The sequence below is a fragment of the Stigmatopora argus genome, chromosome 9 (assembly GCF_051989625.1).
Source record: "Stigmatopora argus isolate UIUO_Sarg chromosome 9, RoL_Sarg_1.0, whole genome shotgun sequence".
Classification (NCBI taxonomy): Eukaryota; Metazoa; Chordata; class Actinopteri; order Syngnathiformes; family Syngnathidae; genus Stigmatopora; species Stigmatopora argus.
This window is the reverse complement of record NC_135395.1, coordinates 8,343,871-8,358,643: the sequence shown is the minus strand read 5'-3', so window position 1 is coordinate 8,358,643 and position 14,773 is coordinate 8,343,871. Positions and strand designations below refer to the sequence as shown.

The window sequence follows — 14,773 nt, the reverse complement described above, 5'->3', positions numbered from 1 at the left end:
ACGGCCAGAGAGCGAGCGGGCAAGCCGGCATTGCACTGACCTGATTCATGGCGGGCAGATCCTTGATGGATTCCCGCTTCGGCTCCTTCTCCTCGGCCCACGCTCTCAGGTAGGACCTGTAGTCCTCTGCCGTGGGGGCGGGTCAAAGGTCAACGGCACCCCGGGAGCCCCGACCGCCCGGCCGCTTACCTTTCTTTTCCTGGCTCACGCTGCGGACCACCAACTCGGGTCGGGCCTCCTCCCCGCCTGCGTGGCGTGGTTGTGGCGGACGGGATCGGTTAGCAGAGTAATGCACGCAAATGGGAAAAGCTGATCTGTCGTTTGTCGCGAGAACGACCACTCGACTGACCTCGTCGTGCGGCGGACGAGACGGACTCTCCTGGAGGACGACAGTGAAAGAAGAAGCCCGTTAAACCCCGTCCCCGCCATCCCCATCCGCCGCCGCCGGGTACCTTTGGACGCGTCGGGGAAGAAGTTTGCCGCCTCGGACGCCGACTCCGCCTCCTCCTCCTCGGGACACAGGGCTGAAAAGAAAAAAAAGAAATGACGCAACCCAGTTGTGGTGGTAGCGCAACAACAAACAATGAGGCCTGTGTTATCAAGTCCGTATTCAACACGGCTAGCCTAGCTAGCCTAGCTTCTCCCATTTTGTCCACTTACCCGGGGGCAGGTGGAGCTTGTAGAGCAACTTGAGTTTGTCGGTCACGTCCCCGTGGTACATCCCGCCTGCGGACGAGCCGCGGATGAGACACGTCCGGCCGACCGGCGGCGGCACGGAGGGAGGGAAGGATGGTCGGGCGCGACGCCGCCACTCACTGAGCGCCGCCGCAAACTCCTTGAAGTTGACCAGGCCGTCGCGGTTGCGGTCCAGCGTCCTGAAGAGGCGGCCGGCCAGGACGCGGGCGTGGCTGGCGCAGGGCCAGGCGGACAGGGCGTGCCACAACCGCCAGAACTGCCCGCCGTCGATACGGTACTGCTCCAGGTACGGCAGGCCCGGGTCGTGGCGCTCGGCCGCCGCCGAGCCGCCGCCCCAGTAGCAGCCGCTCATGTGCTGGGCCTGCGAGGAGCCGGTCGCCGTTGTCAAGGGAAGGGAACGGAACCGCCCCGCCAAAGCCAAAGTCACGCCGCCTACCTTGAAGAGACAGTAGAGATCCTCCAGCTCGTCCACGTCGAACGCCGACTCGGTCATGGCGGCTCTCACCTGCAGCGGGCAAAGGCGTCAGAAAAGGCGCCGCCCGCCCGCCGGCCGGGAAAGGGCGCTCACCACGCTGCGTTTGGCCGTGTCCTCCAGTGACTGGATGACCTTCAACCTCTGCTTGAACCTCATCTGCTCGATGACGTCGGCACGGAGGCTGCCGAACTTCTGCCGGCGGAGGGGCGGTCAGACTACGAAACGGCCGCCCCCTTAGGCGCAAACGGGCCACCCACCTCATAGGATGACTCGACTAGACGGAAGACGTCGATCTCGGGCGCCGCCTCCGGCTCCTCTACGTCGTCTCGCGCGGGATGCTCGGCCATCTGACCGTTCGTCACGTTGTCCAGGTACCTGTGCGCCGGAGGGCACGTGACCCGGGGGACGGGGACGGGGCGCCGGCGGTGGTGGTGGCTCTCACCTCCCTAGGACGGTCATGGCCTCGCCCTCGTCGACGCAGGCCAACAGGGCATCCGCGTTGTCGTGGAGCACCGCCAGCGCCACCTGCGGGGAGGCGGGCGGTGTGAGCGGGGAACGTGGGCGGGCCGGGGGCGCCGGCCTACCTGGAAGATGACTTTGACGCCCTCGTAGAAAAAGCAGTCCACCAGGATGACGGCGCTGTCGAAGGGCATGACGGACAGGAAGAGGGTGAGGAACCAGGAGAGGCTGATGGTGGAGATGACGCCCAGTTCCTTCATGTGCTCGTAGAGCAGCGGCAGGAAGGCCCTGGTCAGCTCCTCGAACACGCCTTGGTCCACCAGCGCCCCTGGCGGACGACAGCAGTGTGTCGCAGCGCTCCGAGAGGCCAGCCGGGCCAGAAGGAGGGAGGGAGGGAGGTACGGTCGGTCTACCCACCCACGACTCGCGCGTCGTAGTAGTCCGGCAGCATGCGTTCGCAGAGCGCCACCAAGAGCCAGAAGGCCTCCTCCTCGGTGCAATAGAGCAGCAGCACCGACGTCACGATGTTCATGGCCTGAGGACGGCGAGCAAGAGGCGGGTCGGGTCGGGCGAGCCGTCGTCGAGCCCACGGCGGAGGGAGACGCCCACCTGGCAATAGCCGATGCCCGGGTTCCTGTGGGCGTAGGCGGTGAGGACGCGGCGCAGGGCGGCGATTCCCGTCTCGTTCTGGAAGGCCCGGTGCTCGGGCATGGAGCGGTGAAGGTCCCGCTCGATCTCCTCCGTGGCCAAAGAGGCCAGGCCCGCCGCCCGCTCCGCCAGCTCGCCGTAGTAACCCGGATGCGTGGACATCTGGTTGTGCGCTCCTGCCCGTCACGCCCAGGCGAAATTTTAATGGCAGAAATGGTCCCAAATCCACGGGAAGCGAGCCGAGTCGAGCCGAGCCGGCCTACCCGAGAAGAGCAACCAGAGTTCTCCCCGGAGCTTGTCGGGAATGCCGTCGAGGACCAGTTCTCGGCTTCTGGGGGTCCTGTACATGCAGACCCCTCGGCCAAACTCCGAGAAGTGGATGTTCCACGCTTCCTCCTTCATTTTCTCCTTTGCCTGACACAAACAAAAGAGCAGATTTCAGCCGAATTGGTTTCCGAAAAACAATTCCACAACATCTATCGGACTCAAATATCAGCCGACAAAAAGATAAAAAAAAAAACAATAAAAAATGGGTAAAACGTCTCGACAGATAAGAGTCCAAATCTTCTGGGAAAACTGGCTGGCATTAAAAAAAAAAGACTCACGGCTTTGGGTCCCGGTTCCTCGGGGGCGCCTTTGCGGTAAAGCTCCAGAAGACCTTGAGTGGCCGTGGGGGCGTCGGGGCCGTGCCGGGGCACCGCGGCGTCCCCCCGCGACTCGTCCGGCGTCCGCAGCAGGAAGTCGGAGATGCGGCGGACCAGGAAGTCTCGGTCTTTGAGGTTGGCGAAGAGGAAGTTGCTTTTGTTCTTGGTGCTGATGGACAGCGGACACGGAAGGACGGCACTGCTCTCCGCCTTCTCCACCACCGACACCTGGGGGCGCCACGCCAACTCGTATTTTTAAGAATACGGATTCTTACGGGAAAAGTCATGTTACGACGTTTGCGAAAAGTCAGAAGACTTATTTCATAAAACCTCAAATATTGCACCAACGTTACGCCATTTATCATCATCAAGTGATGAGAATTAAAGGAGTCGCTCCACGATTGACTTTGACGCCACGTTTTTCGGCTTTTGTCGACGTAAGGTCTGCGTCCGGCTGAAAGTCCAACCTCTCTGAGCGGCACGACGAGGCGGCACAGGTCTTCCCGTCGGCTGCTGAAGCAGATGTAGTTGTCGGAGATGAAGAGCTGGCCCGCCACGTGCCTTTTGGCGAAGGGCGCCCATAGCGTGCAGTCCGTGTGGCCGTCCAGGCGCTCGTCCTCCGTCAGGCGGAAGGCGCTGCGGTATCGCTCGTTCTTGGCGCGTGCGTCCAGATCCCTGCCAGATGGAGAAAAAAAATGAAATCGTTGGGCTATTTTTCTTTGGGAACATTTCAAAATGGTCACGGGAGGGGAAAAAAAAAATGAAGGAACCTCTTGAGCGCCGAGACGTTCTTGAGGGCCTCGCGGGCTTTGGGCAGCGAGCGGTCGGCGGCAAAGGCCTCGTTGTCCAGCAGCTGGCGCATGGCCATGTTGGCAAGCTGCTCCATCAGCTTGAAGGTGTCGTTGACGTCCAGGAAGACGGAGAAGAAGTGCTCGTCCGTCCGCGTCTGGACGCGGACGCTCTCCGGGAACAGCAAGGTGGCGTTCTTTTCCAGTTGGGTCACTTCCGTCCACTGGACCACCAGGCTCACTGCGGGAAACAAACGACAACAACTTCAAAGTTTCCAGCTCACTTACTGTTGATTTTGCCTCATTTTCTGACTTCTAGATCACAGGTGTCAAAGTGGCGGCCCGGGGGCCAAATCTGGCCCGCCGCCTCATTTTGTGCGGCCCGAGAAAGTAAATCATGAGTGCCGACTTTCTGTTTTAGGATCAAATTCAAATGGTTATAGATGTACGTTACATTTCCTGAATTTCCCCTTTTCAAAATCAATCATTGCAACTTTTTCAATCCAATTCTTTTTCTTTTGTGTTTTTAGTCCAAAGCGCATTTTGTACGATCTAAAAATAAATATCGATATTTTCCGTTTTCCACTTTAATATTGAACATAATTAAAGAATGTATTTTGTTTCCATTTGAAATGAAAAACATGATTAAAATAAATTTTCCATTACTAAGAAAAAAAAGCTCATAAACATTGCTTTAGATCTATAAAAACAGACTATTTAGAGCTTTTGATCCACTTCTTTTAATCCAATTAAAAAAAATAAAAAAATCTAGCTATTAGATCTAAAATGGTCCGGCCCACATAAAATGGAGTTGACGTTAATGCGGCCCGCGAACCAACCAGAGTTTGACACCCCTGTTCTAGATCATTCCGTTCATTTTGGCTCCCTTTACTTTTGAACCTTGGGCCATTTTTGGCTTACTAAATGGCACCAAGCATTGTTTTGAGCACAAAAGCTGACCTTCTTTTCCCAGCAGGAAGGAGTAGAAGCAGAGGTGATTGACGGAGAGGTAGAGCCAACCCTGACGCGGCACGCGACCTTTCCAGTAGCTGCACGAGTAATAGTTGACCAGCTTCTCCTCCTCCGGCATCCCGAACAGTTTCCTCATCTTCAGCTGGGCTTCCCGGAACTTGCCGCCGTCCTGGTCCCGATCCTCGCCCGGCGCCGCGCGCTTCTCCTCCGCGATCATGCCCTGAGGGTGAGAAAACACGGGTGGCACCGAAAGGCGGCGAGACGGGTCGCCAAGCCGAAAACGTACGGAAATCTTCCCCCTGACGAAGGTGGTGACGTCCTGGTCGTTGTCGAAGACGGAGACGGTCTGCAGCAGGTTGGCCTCCAGCCAGTCCCAGTGCTCGGTGATCTCCCGGCGTGAGGAGCCTGCGACACAGGGGTCAGACGCGGGAGCTCGGCCGGCCGGCGCCGCTCGGGGCTCACCGCAGGCCAGGTTCCAGAAGACCTGCGAATCGACCGTTTGCAGGAGGATCCGGTAAGGGGCCGCCCTGGCGCTGGAGTCCAGGACCACGTCCAGAGTTCCCACCAGCAGACCTGCACGCCAAGAAAAGCGCTCGAGTCAAGAACTCAAGCTTCTACTAAACTTGCTGACCAGTTAAGAACTTCTTCCTCAAACCAAGTCAGATGTGACATCGAGTAAACTCGGAAAAATGACTACTGGTTGACCCTCGAGCTTCAAAGAGAGTGGACGTCCATTTAAATGTTCCTCTCGCTTTTTAATATTGAATATTCGTGCAAGTGCAGATCTATCACCGTCGGTGGTAGCCAATGAGTTCAACGGGATGCTAACAAAATATGGTTGCAGATAGACACCAAACAAATAAAAACACGTGCTACATCGTAAGGATGACTCTCGCGACAGCTCGACTAAACTCGACGAAAGCGCACGAGACTTGTCGATTCTCGCTCGGCGTTTCCAAAGAGAAGGTAAGGGGGGACGACGACGACGACGAACGAACCGGACAGTCCCCCTCCGCGGCCGTGCCCTCGCCGCTTCTGCAGGATGAAGAAGGGATTGGCCCGCTCGGAGACCCAAAGCGGGCCGGCCAGCAGAACCTCCTCCGGGTGGATCCACATGCTCCTGGCGAGAAGTTGCGAGACGCAGACGCCGTCCTGCTCGGAACCCTTGATGTTTTTCTCCGAGTCTGCTGACCGCGCATCACTTCCGGGTCTTGACGCGCAAGACACGCCCCCAGACGTCTTCGACAGCAGTTGTGTGCCGTGTCTAACAGGCTAGATGACCAAAGGACGAGTCGGCGGCCATTTTACGACAGACGAATTTCACTGAATTGGATACTACTTGACAGATATATACAATAGGACTGCTTGATAATAAACTGTACTACTGCTGATTGGGGATGAAAACATACATTGCTGCATTTTTGCCTCATTTAACTATAAAGTCCTAAGTCTAAAACGGACCAGAGGCAAAATGTCTGGCACGTGACGACGATCAACCACACTGGCTCACATCAACAATCTAATTGAATATATATGATGTCTAAAATCGGCCACATAACGGAATGAAAATCAAAGCAGTCTTCTGACGTCACGCGGAAAACGTCAAAACGGAATCGAATTGACGGTTTCTACGTCTTTTGGCGTCACTGGCAACCAACGTTGATTCTACACTTTCAGGCAGGCCTAATGAAAAGAAAGTGAACATGATCACGCGACTTGCGAGGACGTGTCAAGCAGGCAAGATGATTGACACCTGTCATTTTAATAGTGGCAGACTACAAACAAGTATCAACTTCCCAAAAGGACAACCAAAAAGGAAGTTGAATCGGTTCCGCTTTTGGCCTTCTCGATTGGCCCCGCCCACAAAGAACAGCCAATATGGAGGAAGTTCCGGTCCCACTAAGTATGCTAATGTGACATCACATAGTTATGATTATTATTGACGTGTTTTGTTATGCTTTGGCTCGCAACTTTTGTTCTAGTGGCTACACGTTGTAGAATACAAATTTTTATACGATATAGCAAGCTTAGCAACACAGACGGAAGGATGGCCATCCAATGAACTCTTACGCTGCCATTGATGGCGATAGACGTCCAATCGTCTGGCTCTTGAAAGTTCATGGAAAATCCATTCATCTTCAAATGGATTGGACGTCTACCCCCGTCAAGGGCAGCCGGAGACTTAAGACAAAACATCAGGATTCCTGCACCGGGTGCAGAAAATGCACAAATCCAAATGGAGAAAATCAGTTTTCCTGTTGTTGTTTTTTGTCGGCATCGATTTGGCTGGCTAGCTTCTGTGCAGGAACGCTGCTTGGAGTTTTCAGTTTGGTTTTTGTCCATGGTCCCTTCAAAATAAGTTCTTGCCCTTATTATTCCAAAATGCCACTTGGTTTGTTGTTGTTTTTCTTGGGGGCGCTAACTTAGAAGTCCTCATTGTCAAATTGATGGTAGCTGCGTAGCGTGGGCAAGTACCTATTGATTTTTGTTGTTGTTGTATCAGGGCTGTAACCTTTTTGATGCCAGAATTATCATTTAACAAATATAGAACATTTACTTGAAAAATACAAGGAATTTAAAGAACCCTAATTGAAAAAAAATAAACACAGAAAATTAAGAATGAAGCAAAAGAAAATGGTGAATATATTTAAAAAAAAATCATAATTGTATTTGTGTTTTATATTTTAGGATTTCTCCATTTTAACATTATACTTTCAGTATTTGATATTTTTATCTATACTCTTTATGCACTTGTTTATTAGATGAGAATTCAGACATCAAGGGGTTCGTGAATGGTGGAAGTATAGTAAGGGGTTCTCCAGTAGAGGGAAGCCTTCCGTAGGGTAGTCATTTAGGAAGTAGAGGGCATGCGCCAACAGCACGGGGACTTATTGGTGCCTGCGTTGCACGCAAGTTATGAGTTAGTCAGTAGAGGGCAGTCTTCATCCAGTAGTAGTAGCACGTGAGTGCTCTTTGTGCTAGAGACGTGGAAACGTTAGCCTGGCTTTCGTTTGAAGCCCAAAAGTCCTTCGGAGAGGAAAGTGGCGGAAGAGGGCACTCTTTCTGTCTTCTCCGAAAGGGGGCGGGGGTCCTTCTCCGGGATTCCGCCAATTCTGATCCCACGTCCGGGCACTCGGGAATTGTCTTTCCCGAGAAGCAAAGGGCCGGAGGAATCGCCGTGGCGGAAAAGTGCGATCTGGAGGAAATCCGTTTTTCACCTCTCGCGTACTTTGGCTCCGAAAAATGGGACGGGGGGTCCGCTTCGACGACCCTGCCCAGTCAATCGCATTGCGTGTGTTTGGGGGGAGGAGGGAGGGATGGAAAGGGGGAGTTGCCGCGGCGACGGCCTTCAGGACTTGTCATCGTAGAGATCCAGGGGAGCCTGCAACTCGGGCAGCTCCATGCGAGGAGGGGGCGGCGGCGAGGTGAACAAGTGGCCGCCTGTACACACGTAAACAAAGCTTTCCTTGTCATTTTAACATTCCACATCCCATTTTGTCTTATATAAGTGTCAGCAAAAATATTTTCAAAAGTTAATATCAGTTATTTACAAGTATAAAAGCACTAAAAATGTCAAAAGTAGCATCAAAAGTGAAAAATAAACTTCCAACACCACACAACAATTCTAAAAGAAAAACAATATACTTGTTCTCCGCCCTCCAAAACATTTTTAAAAAAAACTTCGATTGATCTCTTACTGGTGACGGCGATGGCAATGTCTGCGGGGTTCCGGGGCGGAGCCTCCGGGCGGGGCGGGCTCAGCGGCTCCAGGCTGACGGCGGGACGGCCGCCGCGCCTGCCGGGCGGCGCCGGCCTCTGGCCGGAGGCGGCCCGGACGGCTCCCGGCCGCCGGGGTTCCGCGGCGGCGACCTCGGCGTACGCTCCGCCGCTCTGCGTGGTAAACGGCAGGCGCGCGCGGGTGAGCCCGGGCGCGGAAAGCGGCGGCCCGAGGCGGGCGTCGCTCACCGCCACGCCCAGAGCCTTGAGGATATCCAGTTTGCACATGGGGCAGGTACAGTGCTCGTTGAGCCAGGGATCCACGCAGGCCTTGTGAAAGACGTGCCTGGACACCCGCAAACGCGCGTCATCACGGGAGCGCCTGCCCGCTACGCCCGCGGCGCCATCCGCCATCTTGCCACTTACTTGCAGGGAAGCACGCGGACCACGTCGTTCAGCTGGTAAGCTTCGATACAAACGGCGCAGTGGTTGAAGTCGGGATCCGTCTCCTGTCAAAACATGCGGAGGTTACGTGACTACTACATGATCATGTTAAATAGTGTGACCCCCCCTTCAATCGGACCACTAGCACAGCGCTAAAGTAAAAGGACCTTACCTTGTCACCTTTCTTGACCGTCCGAGTGCCCAACTTGCCGATGGCTTTCTTGGCGGCGTCGCCCAGACGACGCTGCAGACGTCACAAGCGTTAAGCCACTGACGGCGGCGCTTGTCGCTTTTCGATTGACGTCAATCGCCGTCGTACGTACGTGCCCTTGGTGCGCGGCGGTGCCGTATCGGATCTTCTGGATGAAGTAGAAGACGAGCCAGGCGGAAGAGATGATCATGAGGACGATGAAGGAGACGGAGACGAAGACCAGGGAGCCTCGGTTGACGTTCTTGCCGGGCCGGCGCTGTCCCACCAGGACGGTGACGGTCACGCTCAGGTTGCGCTCCAGGTGGGCCAGGATCTCCTTGCCGTAGGCTTCCGTGATCATCACCGCCACCGTGTCGCCCGTCCCTGAGCGCCCGGACCGTCACCGAGGGGTCCCGTCGCGAGGCGCTCGAGCGAGCGAGCACTGACCTTCGTGGCCCATTTTGACCGTCTTGTTGGTGGAGTTGTTGTAGATGAGCACGGCGGACGCGTTGAAGGCGGCCGCTTTGAGGATTTTCTCCTTGAAGGTGCAGTTTCCCCTCTGCAGCAGCGCCACCCACTGGACGCCGCGGGGAGGCGCCACGAAGCGGGTGTTGGGGTCGCAGCCCTGATGGTCCACCACTGCACGCAAATAGATTTGCAAAGACACCATCGGTTGTCATTTTGACTCCAAAACAAAATGCCTTCCTCAGATAACACCAAAATCAAGGACAATTGACTCAAAATGATCAGCAAGAGGTCCAGAAACATCCCAAAATCAACAGAAAGTCAGCCCTGAATGCCCCAAATAATGCTCAGAGACCAGAAATCATTAGCAAATGAACAGAAATGATCCAAATTGTAAAAGGAACGAGCTGTAAATAGCCCAAATTTAACAGTAAGTGATTGAAAATGACCAGGAGGGGACACACGAATGTGCTAAAATCAATAGAAAGTGATTCAAAATCAACAGGTTTTAATTTAAGTACCCCAAATAAACAAGAAAATACCTTCAAATGAACAAGGTGACCCAAACTCACCACGGAGTAACCTGAAATTGTGCCAAAACAAACTCATTGAGTGCAACGACGAGAAAACCGGAGAACTCCAACTCAACAAAACGGTCAACGGTACGCTAGCGCTCGCCGGAAGAAACATCGTGTGATGGAGGTCGGCGTGTGTTTGAAGGACGCAGCGGCGCCTACGTCATCAGCCGCGAAATCTGACACCTGAGCGATGGACGGCGGGCGGGCGGGCGCCACCTTGAGCGACCTTGCCCACATACGCCTTCGTTTTTGCGTCGTCTTATTACAAGCACATTTGTATTAGCGTGCTTTCATGCTTTGTTTGACCTTGATAAAAATCATCTTCTAAAAACCTGTTTAAGCTTGTTATGACTTCCTTTAAATGACCACAGGATGACTTTGAAGAGAACATCGCCCCAACTAACATGGCCGCCCCGGGCCATTTTGTATACTTTTATGACTTGAACGGGAATGCCGACCAAAAGTTTATACAAGTCCAAATTTGAACTGGAATTCGTTTGTCGCCTGTCAGCCCTCCCACTTCAAATGAGTTGGACTTCTCGTGCATGACCGAGCCATGCTAGCAATTATTTTACTGTCGAGTATGTACTAATTTAGTATTACAAGAGGGGATTTTTTTTGTTTGTTTTGTTTAAAGGTGAAATTGGAACAGTATTGGCCACTAGGACTCACAGAAAGTATTAAGTCCTTATTTGGAAGCAAAAAATAGTACTGTGGTTACTTGATTATTTTTATTCTCTGACGTCAAGCACATGTAATTATTGTGCAATACAATTATTCTACCAATCGGTTTGTGATGTTCTGGTTTTGATTGTTTTTTTGTCTCTTTACGGTGGAATTTTTTAGCTTGCTGGCGCGACGGCTCGTTACATGTGCCCGCTTGTTAACGTTGCGTCACGTCGGAGGTGGGGGGGGGGGCCTTACTTACCTCCATGGCGAGGCGCGGGCGTGACCACCAGTAGCAAGCGCGTGTCCACTTTGGGCGAGTTCTGTCCGTAAGTTCCATCTTCGCTGCTCATGACGTGGACGGCGTGGCCCCGCGCGTCCGTCACGCTGGCGTTGACGGTGGCGCTGACGTTCTCCTCCGACGGTGAGACCACGCCGCGGTCCGAGCGCCCGGCCCGCGCCCAGCGGGCCTGGAGGAGGAGCAGGACCATGACCGGAACCGGCGTCCCGGTCCGGCTGAGGGACCTCATGCTTCCCTCATTCAAAACTGATGAAAGAAATACATCATAACAAAAGTCAATATTCCTTGTTTTTGCCCTTATTTCATAATTAAAAGTCAATATCATTCCATTTGAACTTGAATGTCAATTAAAGACCTTTGTGTTTTCAATTAAAAAACTATTTTTAAAATAAATTAAAGATCAATAACAAATCACTTTAGCTTTGAATTAAAAGTAAAAATAATTCACTAATAATCAGAATTCGATTAAACGTATTAACAAATTAGAAAAAAAACGAATACAGCTTTAATATGTACATGTAAATGAAGAAAATATTTCCTATGAAATGGCTGCCATTGACGGCAACAACCGCCCGTCCCCTCCTTGTTCAAAAGGATTGGACGTAAATGGCTTTAAATAACAAAAAAAAATGACAATTTATTTAAGCAATTAAGCGAAAAAGAAGGTTCCTTGTTTGGATAGAGTTTGAAATGGCCATTCATATCCCAGCGTTACTGCGTGCTCAATGTCAAAACATTTTAATACTCTCGCTAGCACCTTCAATGGCAGTCGTTGTTGATTTATGAACTAATATTGAACCTTTTATAGAAAAGTAGGAAGGTTAGTAATACGTTTGAGTGTGGTACGCGCCGACGTTTTGTTTTTAGCAAACGATGGTTCGTCAATGACACTCGTCAATATGTCTTCCTAGCTTACGCACAGTAGCATTTCAGTTGCGTCTACAGTTCGTGACGAACATGAGTGTCCTTTTCTCGCCTCCACTTTTCTTCAAAGCGAGAAACGTTCAAGCCTTTCTGCTGACTTTTGGACGATTTTGCTCACGTCCCAAAAAATGGACGTCGCCGCCGAGGCTCTTTGGAATGAGAAGCTGGCGATCAAAGTGGCTTACGTTTTTCGCACCGCGCGTTTGTCTTACCGCGCGTATGGACGCGGACGCAACCACTTTGGGGGTCGCGGGGAGTCGGCAGCCGTTGCCCCCTTCTTTTGTTTCTTTTCCCTTCTTATCCTTTCGCCTTTTCGCTTGTTGTGTTTCCGCTGCGGAGTGCGGAAGGACGGGAAGCTCGGGAAGCTCGGCCTGCTCGCGAGATGACGCGGCGCGCATGCGCACACGTCTTGCGGTCGAGATCTAGATCAAGTATCGCGAGAACGATTTTTTTCACCACAATAACAAAACTCGGTCAACAAAAATTAACATACTCACTTAAATAAACGTATAATCATACATTTCGTCATTCCCAACCAATGAAGTAAAAAAAATGTTTTTCTTTTGGCCAAGATGGACTCTCCCACCAACGAGTTTATCACGAATAGACGTCCAATCCATTTGAAAGGCATTTTTAACTTATTTTTATTTTGTTATTACATTTTTGAATATATAGTAATATTAATCGATGCTACTATTTGGTAAGTTGAATAACCATTAAAAAAGTGATACTATACTGGTAATAGCGTCATCTAGGGGTCGTGTGAGTCATCGACTGGGGCAGTTGCTGAGCTTGTTGTGACATGCCAGACTCCTTGGGTTGGTCTTACAGCAAAAAAAAACAAAACATTCTAGGGCTCAGACCACGCCCTTTTTGTCACTTTCGTCCTGCACTCAAATCAACTCGTTCAGACGCCTGACTGCCTCTCAATCGATTCTTTTTCACAGAACAAAACTCAAAACGATTATGTGCACACAGAGGGACGATGGCGGAGACCGTGGCGCTTGAAGAACTCCAGTCGGAACTCACCTGTCCGGTGTGTTTGGAGATCTTCCGCGATCCCGTCATTCTCGAATGCGGACACCACTTTTGCCAGCTTTGCATCGTTCAGTGCTGGGAAGCCAAAGCGGAGGAGTTCTCATCCACTTGCCCCAAATGCCGCAAAAGCTGCGCCAGGACACTTCGACCCAACTCACTTCTGTGTAACGTGGTGGAGAGCGTGCGTCGAGGCAGGTCCATGGACGCCGAGGGTGGTGCGCTTCCGCCCGGCTGGGACGCCGCCGAAGGTCCGCCGGAGGAAGCTGAGGAGCGAGAGCGAGAGCGAGAGCCGGGCTCCAGCATGAGTAGCGTCGCCTCGTCCGTGGGACACTGGCCGCGCCCGTTCGAGGGAGACATGTGCGAAGAACATGAGGAGAAACTGAAACTTTACTGCGAGGACGACCAGCTGCCGATATGTCTGGTCTGCGGCATGTCACGGGACCACAAGACGCACAACGTCATCCCCATCAACGAGGCCTTTGAGAACTACAAGGTAAAAATAGGACAAATATTAGTAGGAGATTTAGGGTCGTGGTTGAACAATAGTCGGCTGCAAACTTGTGTTTTTCTTCAAGGTTATTTCAATGCAAGTTAACGGTATATGGAGGACTACTTGAAGTTTAAAAAAAAAATGGATAGTTTTCATTTTGTTTCTTCTAAATGCTCTTTAGAGCCAAAATAATACAATGGGGAATATCCAGAACTACAAACGTATTAAACCCAATTGAGTATGCACTTTTAAAGTAGAGCAACGCAATTTAGTGAGTCACAAGTTGGGTTTATTTATTTTACTGCATGGCACCCCTGACTCATGTACTTTTGTGTCTAAAAAAAAACTTTATGCTACAACATATTATGTATATATACACATACAGAAAATAAAAAAAAACAACTTAAGGTTTGAAAAGCTCTGTTTAACATGAACCAAAAATATGATTTCCTCATCTCACAAAGATAAAGACACAAAATAGACTTAAGTGTTATTTTCCTTGCTAATCACTAGACACTTTAGGACTTTGAATGAACCGCATCACAGTTTGAATTCTTTTCAAAAAGCTGACAAGCCAGTTCACAGCGTCTAAACACTTGAGTTTGCTGCAGGAATTCTGCAAGCCGGTGAGAGGTCTGACAACTCCTCCTCTTGTCAAAAGTCTCCTTTTTTTCTAGCTGAAAAGGCACTTTTGTTGACTTTTTTTGAGTGTGACTTGTGTCATATGAGTGCAATTGGCGACGGGTGTTTGTGAGGAAGGAAAAGGGGGCGGAGCTGGCTTTAACCCAATTGATTTCTGCAGGATTTTGAATTTGATCCTTTCTCCTTATAGGATAAACTGTCTGTGGCTCTGGAGAGCGTTCAACGGCAGTCTGAGGACGCCGCAATCTTCCAAAAACAAACCGATGAAAAAATCCTTCTGATCAAGGTGTGTGTTTTTCAAAGCTAAAAGGGAGACGATAATATTTGTCCTACCTCACTTCGCTATTCATTCATTACGCAACATGGAATACAGTCGTAACTCTACTTACAAAATTAATTAGTTCCGAGACTTTTTTTCGTAAGTGGAACATTTCGTAAGTAGAGGTGTACTTTATATGTAAATTCTCTAATTTGTATATCCCATGTTGTACAGTTTATAATTGCTTAAGGGGAATTCAAAATAAAATAATGGATAAGGAAATGCATTTACTTTTTGGGGGATTGCATAACTTGGATCTTTTTCGTCACTCATTTGCATTTAAAAAAAATTACGTAACCTGAAACTTTTGTACCTAA

At 51.1% G+C, this 14,773-nt stretch overlaps 2 protein-coding genes across 7 annotated transcripts; both read right to left on the bottom strand.

Annotated features, from left to right (window-relative positions):
* Positions 1 to 40: 40 nt before the first annotated feature.
* Positions 41 to 5,908, bottom strand: LOC144082260 (TBC1 domain family member 9B-like). Of its 2 annotated transcripts, XM_077609275.1 has the most exons (20): positions 5,681 to 5,907; positions 5,145 to 5,255; positions 4,969 to 5,087; positions 4,671 to 4,902; positions 3,693 to 3,951; positions 3,390 to 3,597; positions 2,884 to 3,150; positions 2,542 to 2,692; positions 2,240 to 2,454; positions 2,048 to 2,165; positions 1,756 to 1,958; positions 1,614 to 1,696; positions 1,429 to 1,546; positions 1,265 to 1,363; positions 1,133 to 1,201; positions 817 to 1,057; positions 661 to 726; positions 453 to 524; positions 190 to 379; positions 41 to 126 (listed from the first exon to the last, which is right to left on the bottom strand). In XM_077609275.1, exons 1-19 carry the CDS (start codon positions 5,796 to 5,798, stop codon positions 279 to 281), a joined length of 2,850 nt encoding a protein of 949 aa, XP_077465401.1. In that variant the 5' UTR covers positions 5,799 to 5,907; the 3' UTR covers positions 41 to 126; positions 190 to 278. The 2 variants fall into 2 exon arrangements, with proteins under 2 accessions (XP_077465401.1, XP_077465400.1); XM_077609274.1 differs by having other exon boundaries at positions 4,969 to 5,255; positions 5,681 to 5,908.
* Positions 5,909 to 6,398: 490 nt separating this feature from the next.
* rnf130 (ring finger protein 130) lies at positions 6,399 to 13,462 on the bottom strand. 5 transcript variants are annotated; one of them, XM_077609278.1, is made up of 10 exons: positions 13,164 to 13,456; positions 12,997 to 13,080; positions 11,005 to 11,289; positions 9,481 to 9,672; positions 9,167 to 9,417; positions 9,016 to 9,087; positions 8,826 to 8,908; positions 8,649 to 8,745; positions 8,381 to 8,573; positions 6,399 to 8,123 (listed from the first exon to the last, which is right to left on the bottom strand). In XM_077609278.1, the coding sequence occupies exons 1-10, from the start codon at positions 13,360 to 13,362 to the stop codon at positions 8,032 to 8,034; spliced, it is 1,548 nt and encodes a 515-aa protein (XP_077465404.1). In that variant the 5' UTR covers positions 13,363 to 13,456; the 3' UTR covers positions 6,399 to 8,031. The 5 variants fall into 5 exon arrangements, with proteins under 5 accessions (XP_077465404.1, XP_077465402.1, XP_077465406.1 ...); XM_077609276.1 differs by having other exon boundaries at positions 8,381 to 8,745; positions 13,164 to 13,462; XM_077609280.1 differs by lacking the exons at positions 12,997 to 13,080; positions 13,164 to 13,456 and adding an exon at positions 12,153 to 12,349 and having other exon boundaries at positions 8,381 to 8,745.
* Positions 13,463 to 14,773: the final 1,311 nt, after the last annotated feature.

What these genes read in the sequence shown, in the direction of transcription:
- rnf130 (XM_077609276.1), bottom strand. Translation starts at nt 13,362, where the DNA reads ATGTCTCCCTCGAACGGGCGCGGCCAGTGTCCCACGGACGAGGCGACG. An exon ending in CTCCACCACGTTACACAGAA is followed by an intron (nt 13,081 to 13,163) that starts GTGAGTTGGGTC and finishes TTGGCTTCCCAG; the next exon opens with CACTGAACGATGCAAAGCTG. An exon ending in CGGTCAAGAAAGGTGACAAG is followed by an intron (nt 8,909 to 9,015) that starts GTAAGGTCCTTT and finishes ATGTTTTGACAG; the next exon opens with GAGACGGATCCCGACTTCAA.
- LOC144082260 (XM_077609274.1), bottom strand. Translation starts at nt 5,798, where the DNA reads ATGTGGATCCACCCGGAGGAGGTTCTGCTGGCCGGCCCGCTTTGGGTC. An exon ending in ATCTCTACTGTCTCTTCAAG is followed by an intron (nt 1,058 to 1,132) that starts GTAGGCGGCGTG and finishes GGCTCCTCGCAG; the next exon opens with GCCCAGCACATGAGCGGCTG. An exon ending in CAAGCTCCACCTGCCCCCGG is followed by an intron (nt 525 to 660) that starts GTAAGTGGACAA and finishes TTTTCTTTTCAG; the next exon opens with CCCTGTGTCCCGAGGAGGAG.